Source organism: Bactrocera dorsalis, chromosome 2, assembly GCF_023373825.1.
Source record: "Bactrocera dorsalis isolate Fly_Bdor chromosome 2, ASM2337382v1, whole genome shotgun sequence".
Classification (NCBI taxonomy): Eukaryota; Metazoa; Arthropoda; class Insecta; order Diptera; family Tephritidae; genus Bactrocera; species Bactrocera dorsalis.
In genome coordinates this window covers 90261114-90274985 of record NC_064304.1, presented here as the reverse complement: position 1 = coordinate 90274985, position 13872 = coordinate 90261114, and the positions used below count along the sequence as shown (strand labels likewise).

The window sequence follows — 13872 nt, the reverse complement described above, 5'->3', positions numbered from 1 at the left end:
AAATATTTATATACGTTAGGTGGCGCTGGCATTGAATAAATATAGAAAATATCGAATCAATGTTTCAAATTCAACGTTTAATTATTTTGAAAAACATCGAATGATTGCGCTATTTTCCGTGCAATTCCGCAAAATGGCTGAAACGCTAAAGGAATTTCTTGCATTTAAAAATCGGTTACTAACTTTTTCCTTGGCGTATTTCCAAACATCGCCATAGTAACCGAAGCTTACATTACGCTCGCAAAGCTTCCGCACTTTTATTGCTCTCCGAGCATAAGCATGACGTCAAAACTGTTAAGCACTTCGCACAGCGTTTCCGTTGCTTTATGTTTATCTTTTGTAGTGTGGTGAATTCGTTACAACAACAGTATAAGCGTGCGTAAATTACAACAACTACGTATAAATACACACGCCAAGTAAAGAAAGCAAAAAGCGGAGCGTGAGAAGCAGGATAATGGTTACAGAAATAAGAACAACAATCACAACATCAGCTTGGTGAATCCTTTTTGTACATTTGCCCCACACCACACCGCCACATCGAGCTGTTTTCGAGGGCAAAGTACCGATTTACATTCAGCTGGATATACGTCTATGTGTATTAATGTATTGTCTGTTCGTTTGTTAATACGCACGTTTATATACACACACTCATTATATTCACGAGCATACAGAAGTAGGTGAATACATAGTTTCAAACGTACACAAATGGAGACATAATATCAAGCAATGAGTTATGTTATAGTAAATTTTTGAATAGTTATTGTAGTGAAACTGGTTTTGGGCACAAAGGTAGAAAAGCAGTAAATTAATGCGAAGGACTTAATATATTGGGTAGTCGAAAAGGTCTTTTCGTATTTCTAATCATATTTTAATTTAAAACTTTTTTTATATTTATATCTCTTTTTTTCTTTTGTCGACTTCTTTGCCATTTTCCGCTATAGGCCCAGAGTAAAATTTTCATCAGTGTAAGTCGAAATTATAAAATTTCCAAAGCGGAAGCGAGAGAACCATTGTTGTGCTACACCAAATGATACAGCATCGTCTCCGTATACTTCACAAATTTCATGGGTGGCATGCGTGGCTTTCTTCCCTTTTTTATACAAAAGTTTCAAATCAATGCGAGTTTCTTCATTATTTTTACTCATTTTTGAATAGCTGTAACTTTTATTCAACTTCTTCGATTTTTTTTGGTTAAGTAAAGCTTAAAATTTCACCTTTCCCACACTATATGGTATGATTGGTAACACTGAAGACAGCAACAAAGTCTATTGACGAAATACGAAAAGACTTTTTCGACTAACCAATATTTTAAAGTTATATATATATATGTATAGTATATACATAATGTGATCTGGTGTATGTGCAAATAATCATATATAAATTTACATACAACAACAATGCGACTAAAATTGACATTTAATCTGCTTGCAATGCCACTGAAAACTGTATGGACTACTGTGAGTGCAAATGGTACACATGAGTCACTACTTTCAAAGCGAGAAGTACTGCAACAGGATAAGCGATCCCGTTATATGTATGTATGTAGCAGTAGTTGAGTCTGTACTTGCGAGCATTGCAGACATGTAAATATATTTACTTAAACATAAGACTAAAGCATAAATATTTAAAAGCTTTCATATAAATATAACCATATACATATATATATTATACACATACATAGCTACTAAGGTGTATGGAGATATATAAAAGAAACGCTGCCAGCTGAATAATGTGCACGTTTCCGCCTTTTTCCCTGTCAGCGCAAAAAATAAGTAAGGACGAAAAATGAGGTGACTATAAAAGCGCAATGAGTGTGCTGCTGTGTACATATGTATGTGTGTGTGAATTGGCGTAAGAAATATTTGTTTGGTGCACATGTGCCAAATAGTCGACGGTCGTCGGTGTGTATGTTTGACGGGCGTACAACATTTGTGCCGTACGTGTTTGTATGCTGTGCCCTTTTTGCAAAAGCTCAACAAATTACAGTCCACACTCGCACACATACATGGACACTTGTAGGCGTCAATATTCCAAATGTTTGGAAAATATGAAGCGCCGCATGAAAACACCGTTCAAGCATAACACGCTTTTATGACTTCAATACCATCGCTGAGTGCTTAGTTTAAGCTCTTACGTCCGCGTTGTTTCCCTCAATACGTCTGTCTTTTAAGTCGGTAATAGTGATTTAGGGTTTTGTGTAGATTAGGCAGGTGTCAGATACTATATTGCGTTTGTATTGTGATGCTCGCTTGTTTATTTTATTATTTCGTGGAGTTTGTGCTCAACACTCTATTAATAATTAACGACAAATTATTTTATTCAAATAAGGTTATCTTCGTAGACTTTCTTTGTCTCAGTGGTAAATTGTATTTTTACGCATATACGCATATATTGTCCAATATTTTCAATTGAAATATACATATTTATTTTTGGCAGGAAACGAAATTGTATATGTATATAGTGAGTATTAACTGCTTTATATACAATACTTTTATGTTTTTTATTGCGACACGTAGCGCTCACATTTTTTCGATGAATAGAATAACATGATTGTCTGTAATGAAAACATATGTATATACTTATATGTCTTTATACCACAGACAGTTTATGCAAACAACTAGAAAATATAGGTATAAATATAGATATAAACAGTTGGTTTAGCATTACATTGATATGTTTGCCATATTTCACGACCAGTGGACACGGAACAATCTCTTTTGCAAGTTTTGTTAGTGTAGCTTTATAAAATATGTTCGTTTCTTTTTAATACTAAAATAATTTGCCACTTTTGGTAGCAACTACAGATTAAAGCTCTGTGGAAAATATCAATTATATATAGTTCATCAAGCATGAAGTTCCATAAGACACGTCCTCTACTCCAGCTTAATTTAGAAAAATAACGTCTTAAATATTTAAGATTGCTCTATATTTAAATTCAAATCTCAAAATTTGATTAATAACGAATTTAAGTGTATATTTTTATATCGTTTTTTCTGACACTCGGGTTTTCTACACATTTTCATTAGCAAAAGGGCGCGAAATAATTTCATGATAAATAAATAATATTAATTATACATATTCTTTTGTTACAGAGTTTCTAAGCGATTTTTTATGGAGTAAATTTTCATAAATCTAATCTAATCTTAAAAATTTAGACAAGGAATTGCGTTTACATTCAAATTGCTATTATACAGTCGGTAATTTTGGTTACGTATACGCCGAGTAGCGTCATTTTAGATTGTAACTATGTTAAATTGTTATAATCAAACCCCAAAATTATACACATGCATCGAATGAGCTGTAATTTAATGTATACACATATACACTCTGGTCTATATAAAAAAGACAAAATATATTAACTGCATGAATTCAAAACTTTCACTATGCCAAGCTATGAATAAGAATAATTCTAGTGATATATGCATCCATATATAGTTAATGCCTGCCATTTATTAAAAACTAACAGACACACCGCAACAATGCAGACTGAAATGCAATGTAAAAAAAAAAAACAATGCTAAACATTTCTCAATGCTAATACGACCTTGAGTTGTGCATACGCTTTTGCAGCTTGCTCACTATTTAATTTTTTTTTTGCCTCAACTTTCGCATTTAATTTTTCATTTTTCGGTTTACGAGTTTTCTACGTTTCACCGTTTGTTTTGTTTATTTCATGTTTTCATGCCTTGCGGCATTCTATGGTTTCAGTCCGCACTTCTTAGTAAATTCTAGCAGAGACTGCTGTGTTCATGATGAACTGTAAACCAGCGCTGAACAAGTGATTAAATAAGTATAGTTTACAAAGCAGCTCTGATTAGTGTTTAAATCCACTCCTAAACTAATTAAAATTACTTTTGCGAAATTGAGAGTTTAAAGTTTGTTAGGAGTTTGAGTGAAACCGTTAAATTAATTATTCATAGAATTTTAAAATTTGACTTATTAAATTTTTTTAACCCGCAACATGTTAAAAGTTTGAAGTTTTTCAGCTAACGGTTGTTTGTCTCACAAAAAATAATCGAAATGGATATAGGTTTATATATACATATATAATTGATCAGGATGATGAAGCGAAAGGAAATTCATATGAGCGAACACATTTAGGTAAAATAACATACCTCCGGCCCTACTTGACCAATTTCGATCAAGTTTATTAAAGAACATAATCGTGACGATCATATGTCATATTGTGAAAATGGGCGCAAGCGAGCTACAATCACGCCTGCTTTGCATCTAACGCAATTTGAAATTCCATTTGATTCTTTCCCTTTCAAGCCACAATGCATATATTTGGAATCAAGGTAGCAGAAATACTGTCATTAATATAACCATATCGATTCTAAAAATTGTCAAAATCGGACTCTAAGTGTTTTAGTCTGAATTTGGACCATAGTGCGTATAGCTTACTGATGTCAAAAATATCGGTTGAACTGTGAGTTATATTATTAAAATTCCACGAAAGAGTTAACATACCCTGGTGCCAAAAAGGATTGAATTGGTTTATCAGTTAGCGCTCATATATGGTACCTAATATAGAGATGTCGACCTTCCAGGTGACTTAATGCCCCATATAACCGCCAATGTGTGAGTTATTTTAATGAAATTCGGAGAACGTATTTCTCTAATAACAGCATTTTTTTGTGCCTAAAATGGATAAAATCGGACGAACACTTGCCTGGTCGTTAGAAAATGGCGTGCAATATGAGGTTTGCAAGGGCGTATGAGTAACTTTAAAAATACTTTTTGAATTCGGTGAACGGGTATGTATTGTATGAAGCTTAGCAACAGCTACAATAGAAATTGCTCATAAATTATTATAACAACTTAAACAACCGCAAAGCTTTTGTTAAAACACCGCCCAGTAATGACCCTACCTTGCACTCGCACAGGCATAGTCTCAGCGGCTCGCAGATGTTTGAGTTATTACTCACATTATTTTTAAATTTTGATATTTAATGTTAGATATTTAATGTAATGCATAAAATTGGAGTACGTTAGCTACATATGTATCAAATGTAATATATTGGCATTCAACCGCAAGTGCCTCAGCACCTAAGCCACTACCGAAGTTAAGCTTGAAAACGTATCATTTCGCCGTCTTTAACATCAAATTTAATCTTTATTATATATTGAATTAACAATTGCCCCAAAAGCAGAAGAGATAACCAGCAAATTTTCGTTGATTTTCTTTATAAGCACAATTCAAGTTTTCTTTGAAGTTCGCAAGTGTCTATTATTGAACGAGAAGACACAAAATCTCATATACAGGTACCGCCATAACAATATTACATTTGCTTTTAGTTCTTTTATTATTATATTACCATTCAAGTGTTTTATTATTAAGTTGAATAGACGACGCCTTTTGCTCGCCAAATTATAGCAACAAGACAAAATTAGTTAACGCCTGCTCTGCAGCAGCAACCGCTTAGCCTTAATTGCTTGCTAGAATAGACGTGAAGCAGGAAATTTCTGCTCTTTGAAGTTCGCAAAATGTGCGTGATAATCCAATTTGTGACTATATACCACGGTTGCCACTGAAAATTTCAGCTGGTTGCCGCTGTGTCGGTGACAGATTGCTGTGTATGCAGGTATGCCTGTAGGTGCTGTTGCATGTTATGTTATGTTTTTGTTGTTATTTTAAATTATAGTAGTTTATTGTAGTGATTTATTTGCTCTCTTAGGTTTCACAAAAGCAATTACTTAAATAGTATAAAATAGGGATAATACATATCTTTATAGATATGTCGATTCATACAATTTAGTTTCTTTGGAGTATGAAAAAATTGGAAATGTATTTAAGTATTAGGTGCTTAACACCAGGTTCACACTTTTCTGTTTCAAAACTCAGCTTAAATTATATGAAAATTTCAAAGAAAAATGAGGCTTTCTTCTAAAAAATATAAAATAAAATGCCACGAATTGCTATAACGGTAAAGAAATTGAGCTGTAATCCCTTTCAGTTAGGCAGCATGATACGAAATTGATAATTCATTAACTTACCAGGTATCTTGCAGGTATTTTAAATCAATCAGATAATTTACTCAGTCAAGAAAGTATCATGCACTTCGGCACATACATACCATATACAATTATGTATGTATTTTTAAATTAGTTCAATGTTCAAATTTATATTTATGATAAATACGCATATCCTTATAAATTTAATCCCTCTCTTCTCTATTCTGTCAGAAAAGCATTAAAAAGTTGAAAATTTACGTACCTTAATATCTTTGGCGTAGTACAATTTATTTTGTTTCAGGCGGAAATAGCGACGACGCCAACGCTGAAATGACCATATCTGTTTTAACAGGAAACCCTCTTTGATTGTGGCCTAAATGGAAGTAAGCAAATAAAAACCAGATCGTAACTCTTGATAAAGTATTAATTGAAAAGTACACAAATGCTTATGCGCTAGCTTTTAAATTTATCATGCTTATATACAAACATACATTCGTAGCAACTTACACACAAATTCACATATATACATATATTTATATATACCACACAGTAGAAGTGCGAAAATAGAACGGAACCATACCTGATAACAACTAAAAGCGAACTGGTCGGAAAATCACCAGACTTATGCATGTTCATAAGAAAGAATACAAGAGAAGGGCATCAATGCTAGATCATTGAAAAATGTTCTTGCAATAAACTGAGCAAACTTAAAGTAAAATCTTTCCTGAGATTAAAAATGGAGCAAACAGTTCAGTAACTGTTCCGAATCAGTAAAAACCTGTTATATTATAACCGAAATCTGATATCTCGTAAGACACCAACACATAAGGAAAAAGTTGTTTCTATCAGTAAACAACAGTCAGCGTCTAGTTTCTAACTAGTTGCTTTACTTACAGGGTGTATGCATTCTACGGCCTAAGTAAATGAGCCAGCAAGTTTAATGGTCCTAGAAAATTACAAACTTTTTAATTGCTAAGCAGAGTAATGGCATGCCATATTTAATATTTTCAATGTCAATAATTTCCTTTTGCGTTCACAATGCAATTAAAGCATTTCCAGCGAGAATGAGGGGTTGGAGAAAAGTTTATGACTTCACAAAAACAAAAGCACAAGTTGACACAAATCAAAAGGGGTCGCTGAGCTGGAAGTGAATATGCTTTGAAAGCAGTTGCACTTTGTTTGTAGATATATATACATAACTAAACATATATGTATATACATAACTAAATGAGTAGACATAGTAGAAGAACGTAGAGTAAACAGAAGCGTGGCTGACAAAGTCACCAAGCGGGTAAACGAGTAAACAACTTCGAGTAAATATTTCGTGTGAGCAAAACAGGTGAAAGAGACCAAGTGGAAAGCGAATGAAAAAAAATATGTATATACTAGTGGATCTGGCCACGTGTTACGGTGGTATACATTTAATACTATTATTCTCATAATGAACTATACAATACAGTGAAAATTTAATTTACGAATAAAGACGAAAACGTTTTTATAGTTATAAGAATCCAAGGGATTGTACTTGAGGTTTGATGGTGAATATGTTCCTACAAATAAAGCTCATTGCAAAAAATAACTTTAATTTAAAGCTCTTATCTCAATGTCTGGTTACCAGATTTTCTGTCCAGTTAATGGAAATATCCGTTTAATAGAGCATCCATTTGATAGACCTCTTACTGTATTTTTTATTAATGAATTTTTTTTACTATGCTATCTTCTAAGTTGGTTCGAACTGGGCACAGTGTGCTAAATTTTACTAAACTCGGCTCAGCAGTTTAGGAGTCCATCGCGGACAAACAACGTGACACGTAATTTTTATATAAAGTAGTAATACCGACAAACGATATAGAAGTGGCAGCTATTGATATCAGAAGATTATTATTTTTTATCTAAGGTAAAAATTTCTTTATTGCTTTATCGACTCGATGTGACTAGCGCTAATGTTGAAATATCAAACTAAAAAGTTTTTGAGATAGTTTTGGGTGATTTTTGAAATTTTTCTCATTTACCATCGAAATATGAGCTTCACTTTGCCTTGTTATTAAACAATTCTTGAGAGTATTTGAAATTTCAATAATTTTTTACTCCTTCACAATCGATCTTAAAACTTTCCTACCGGCCTTCTACTCCAATATTTACGTTTAAATTGCTGTGTGAGCATCCCATTTGCTTTGGCCATTCGTGTAAACACAAGCGCAGTCAAATCATCGGTCTGAGTAAATAGCGTTAAAACCCGATCCAATTGCATTTATTGAAAAGCGCAAAGATGATTGACTGTTTGCCATTCGCAGAAAATTAAATATATATGTTGGTATATATGTTAGTGTTTGCCTATATATTTATGTATTTCTATGTGTGCAGTTGAAAAAAGGTAACTATCCATAGAATTTCATATAAACGGTATTGGTAAATTGTAGATCTCATGCAACTATGATAAAAAAGTTAATACATATTTACAACAACAACATAAGTAAGTATAAGTTTTGTTGCGCAATATCGAGACTTTAAAAATTTAATAACAACTGTTACAAGACGCTCGAATATTCAAGTAAACATGACACACAAAACATAATTAATGAGACGATAATTTCCCTCGTATTACTGTTAAAATGCCCACAACAATATCTCTTAATGCAAAATTATTCATAATCGAATTTTCCACGATTTAATTTAATTATTTAAGACTAATGGAACTACATGCTGTGCTGGAGTCTTGCGTAAAACGACCTTAATTGATATGTATTTGCGAGTATTCAGCGAAGTCATGATAAATTATGTTTCCGAAGTGTTGCTAAATGTATACATATAATATATAGCTATACATATCTATATATGTATATATATAGTAGTGTGGTTCTTAAAAGTCTAATCAGGTAGTTTTTAGTAACTCTTATAGATTAATTCATATCTAGATATAAAAATTTCTTTGGCAACTTGAATTAACTACGTTAAGACGGAAATCTACCTCTTAGCTGACTATGATTATTTACATATACTCATTCCCAAAAATGAAACGTCGAAACCTCTATAAAGAGCATAGAAATATATGCGACTAGCATGATGAGCTACACCAACTGGTCTCTCAGGTTTTGAGGTAATAATCTGAAATTTTGCTTTCATTCTTCTCTCTACAATAAGCTGCTTATTTTTCGGAACCGATATGGAATATATACTGGCTGACCAAAATCGGAATAAAGTTTTTTAGACGAAGTAAATATTTTTTCTTGTTTTCCGTAAATCTTTGTAATTTCGCTACGTAGTTTAAATAGTAATTTTGAATTATGTGACTTTAACAGCAGAAATTTCTGTAACTTTAAAAACATCCTACAAACCACCATTTCATGACGCTCTCATAACTAAGCGAACTCATGCGGATATTTGCTGCTTGTTGGTGACTGCAGCCTTTATTCATTCAGTCAGTTGCTGAGTTGAATGTTTGTGACAGTTTCTGGTATTTACATTGACCAGCACTGACCGACGCATTTCATATGCAAATTGGGTCAAAATTGACACTGACACTGACATGGGCATGTCTTTGTTGAACTGGTGGCAACAGACGCAGCACAGTATCGGTGCCCTGGTAACAAGCTTTCATGCACACTGGCTTTAGTTAAAGTTGAATGTGCTCTGTAAGCGTCAGGAATATTTACCAATTTCCATCGAATGTCGGAAATGTCTTTAATTGATCGAAACATTGTTGCATGCTTCTTGCTACGAAATGAAACATTTTAAAGCGAAATGTATGCATGTAGCTCACACAGTTTTGTATTTCTACTACTGTGAGCAACAATCAGAAAGTTTTTTTAATTTAAATTTCGCCAGAAAACCGATTCGTCGAAATATTTTTTTCATCCGGTTCCTTGCGATCACCCAAACTGTCAACAGGGAATACCATTTGAGTGTTATGCGTCGGTTACGCGAATATGCTCGTAAAAAGAGGTCGTAATTATGGGCGGAAAACTCTTGGTTTGAAGGCTATTCTGGAAATTTACTTTAACAATTGTTTCAAGGAATTGGAATAAACGTTGGCACGAGTGTATTGGAGCCAAGAGAGATTACTTTAAGGCGGACGAAATAGATTTTGTTGAATAAATAAATTTAAAAATTATGAAAAAGTCTTGTTATTTGTTACTCATACTCGTAGTAGTATGTTACTAATTTAGCTCTATGGTTTTGATATTGAAGTGAATAGCGAAATTATTACGCGCCCCGTTCAAAACACCTTTCACTCTTTACTAAACTAGTTTTTAGAATATATAGTATGCTCTCAGATGGAAATTTGCTATACTTTATTTCAAATAATATTCCATAAAGCAAATATAATTTAGAAAATGAAAATACATAATCGGTTATTCAAAACCTTTGTATATAAACAGCATCTCTGTTTGTTGGCTTCCTACAACGTTTTCTGCTTCATCTTCATCTTCTTCAACGCTACAACTTTTGCTAACCATCACACTCATATAAAAATGTAATTACTCCGGTTATTGGCATTTCATTTTGTGGCACTTTTTTCCCCTTTACTCACTGCGCACTTTTAGGCGTAGTGCACGTGTGAATTACGAAGCAGAAAGCATCAAACATTGTCAAGAAAGCGAACGTAATGCCAAAGGACACGCACAGATGAGCAGCATAAGTATGTGTTGAAGACGCCAGTGTTTGGCATAATGATGGATGTTTTAGCAGAGGAAGCAAATTTGTAAGATAAGATAAATACAGATAAAAGCTCTTTTGTGAAGAGCTTTCTTACATTTTCTTCTTCTTATTTTTGCAATAAAGCGCTCTCAGGGTGCCTTAAATAAGTTTTGAAATATTTTTAAAATATGTTTTGTACTAAAACTTGAAAATTAAAAAAAAAATTAAGAAAAAATAATAATAAATAATTAAAAAAAAAAAATTTAAAAATTAAATTTCAGGGGCCACTTTGATGAAAAACTTCAACAAAAATTTTTGTATGAAACCATGATTGTAACTCAAAAAAGTAATGATGCAGTTCGATTCGTAGGACCCGAAATAGGAGGAAACCGTCGAATTTGATCTTGTCTTTTTTGTTTTTTTTGAAAAAAGCTATCACAGTGTAATAAATCAATGGAAAATAATTTTAAAAGTTTTATATGATATACCTGTAAGGCTGAAGAAAATTTGGAGTTAGTATGGTGAAAAATCGTGCTGTAGCCATTGTAAATTTCTTTTAATTTGTATATATATGCCAACAATGCTTTGTATACACGATACTTACTGTAATAGGCAAACTGAAAAATTTGGCATAGTTTTCTAGAAAAACATATATATAAAGATATAGTTACCAGTTGTGAGATTTTAGCTTTTGGACACGACTTGCGTGATACAATTTGTCTTTTTCTGCAAAATGGGTCTCTCTATTGTCGATTACTCCTTCATTTTCATTGCCGCCAATTTTGGTTTAGCAAGCATTGTCTAAGGGTTTGAAATCATAAAAAGGCCATAGTGTTCAGATTTATCAATTCAAAGGCTATTTTATACGAAATGTTTTCTTTTTAGCTTCCAAGTGTCGGACATTTGATACATACTCATTTAACGTGAACTTATCTAACGTTTTCTAAGCAATATGATGCTTGAATAGATCAGGTTGGTACGACAGTTAAGCTTTCATATCTTTTGTTATATCATCACTATCTGAAAAGAATTGATATCTGGCCTTCTCTTTCAACCAAATTGAGTTTTCTTCTGTTTTGCTTTTGATATATTTCTTGCCCTGCTACGAAGGCAACGACACCGGTTGACAAAACAAAAATAATTTTTCATACATATTAAATTTATTATATAATTATATATGTATAAATTTATTTTCATTGGCTTTAATAAATTAAAAATAACTGTATAGCGGTAACATCAAAGAAAATTATGTTTAAAATACAACTTTTGCAGCGTTGGCATGTTATTTATTATCAAATTAGCTATCTTGCAACATAATTTCCATTGGCATACGTTGGTTTTTATACCAAGTAGTAAACGGAAAAAGTAAAATTGCTGTGTGTGCGTATAATTTATTTAATAGTTATTAAATTATTGTGATATTTGCTTTAAAGTTGTAAAGCGAAAGCAATGGAGGTATGCCACGGCGTATGAGTAACCTCAGGTACGCGAAGTATTGTCAGCATTTTTGGATTAAATTAAATTAAATTTGTCATAATGAAAAGTAAAAAAAACCTTCTCGGTCGTAACTGCAGCTGCTTTATAGTAGAAATATATTAAATAGGATTATAGCTGTAGAGAGTGAAGTATAGTGAAAGAATGAGCCCGTTTTAAATACTTTTTTGCGTGCCCATTTTGGAACAATAAGACCTTTGAATCAAGTACCATTAGAAACGATGAGAAATAGCTTGGTCCATAGCTAAACCAATCATGTGTAATCATGCACCAATTTATGATGCATATTGTAGTCTAATACTTCCCGGCAACTACCAAGCACATTTTTGTAATTTTCGTGTCTTATTCTTTTACACTCCACTTTTATGTAAAAAAATTAATTTAACAAATTTAAAAATATTTAACAAATGCTCTAAATAAATGCAACATCAAACCAGAGGAACACCCAAATAAGCGCAACACTTACCGCCGCATTAATATTCCTTTTCGTAGAGAGACGTCGATGGAAGATACGCGCCGGCTCCGTTTCGATTTCCGACTCGGACGACTCATCGCCAGTGCTGATCGCAATGGTCGGTATGGGTGAAACGCTGCCCGAACTGCAAGCACTATTGCGTCCACTACTGGCAGCGCTGCCACGACCAAAAGCCATTGCAGCCGCAGCGGCTAACCCGCGACTACCACCCTGCGCGCCATAATTAAGGTATGACCCAACGTGCAGTGTGTCTTTCGTATTGGACATCTTTCAATGCTTTCTGCACCTTTTTTCTTTACTGGACGTAGGCACAAATGTAACTGAACTTGTATGTAGTTTTTGAAAAATTTCGTTTGTTTATTTTTTATATTTGGTTTTGTAGTATTTCTTAGAAGTTTTAGCAGTGCTATGCATTTGTGTGTGATTTCACTTGTAGGTTCAAGTTTTTGTATTTCTATTGCTATGGTTGCGCTGCCGCTTTATGCTATTATTGTGTTCATGTTTTATGTATTGCTTTACTATGATTTATTTTATTAATTTTTTTCTTTAACTACGCTAGAATTTGCTGGGAGCATAACGTTTGCTCTGCATATGTATGTTAACTACACTTAGACAATCTATTCAGTGATTTCGTATTGTTGCTGAAGTTGTTGGTGGGCTCTGAAAAAGAATGCGTCAACTATGCAGCATACCTTCAGGCGTGCTTGAAATTGTTTGCACATCGCGTTGGTTTTTGTGATTCGCGTTTATTCGCTGCAGTCTTGCCATCAAGTGAGCGCTTTGATTGTATTCTTTTATTGCATAAATTTAAACTAAAATTTTGGCCGATTTAAATACTTAAAAAAAGATGAGATATGTTAACTAATAACTACAAAATCAATTTCGCACATTTTGTACAATATTCAAGAGAGCTAAACTTGAACAGAAATAAATCAAAATAATATTTTTATTAGCATTTATGAACAAATTCTTACTAAGTTCTTGCTGCTTAAATATATTTCATATATTTTTAAGCAAAATAAACGCTTGGCAATATTTAAAATTGTTTTTAATTCATTTTTATTATACAGGTAAGAGCATATTTTTAAGAGTTCTTACAGAATTCTAATTCATAACAGAAAATCTAATTCATAAAAATATTTTTAAAGAATTTGTACACATTTTTATTGAAGTTTTTAATATTTATACCTCGTAAAGAGTATATTTATACGGCGGAGACCCTATAAAATATATATATACATATATATAATGAGCTACGAGTAAGTCGACTTAGCACTGTCCGCCTGTCCATCTGTCTTTTGAAACTATTA

At 32.9% G+C, this 13872-nt stretch overlaps 1 protein-coding gene across 1 annotated transcript; it reads right to left on the bottom strand.

Moving 5' to 3' along the window:
* Positions 1 to 5540: 5540 nt before the first annotated feature.
* On the bottom strand, positions 5541 to 13461 carry LOC125776170 (diacylglycerol kinase eta-like). Its single transcript, XM_049447068.1, has 3 exons — positions 12554 to 13461; positions 6218 to 6328; positions 5541 to 5600 (listed from the first exon to the last, which is right to left on the bottom strand). The coding sequence occupies exons 1-3, from the start codon at positions 12827 to 12829 to the stop codon at positions 5541 to 5543; spliced, it is 447 nt and encodes a 148-aa protein (XP_049303025.1). The 5' UTR covers positions 12830 to 13461.
* Positions 13462 to 13872: the final 411 nt, after the last annotated feature.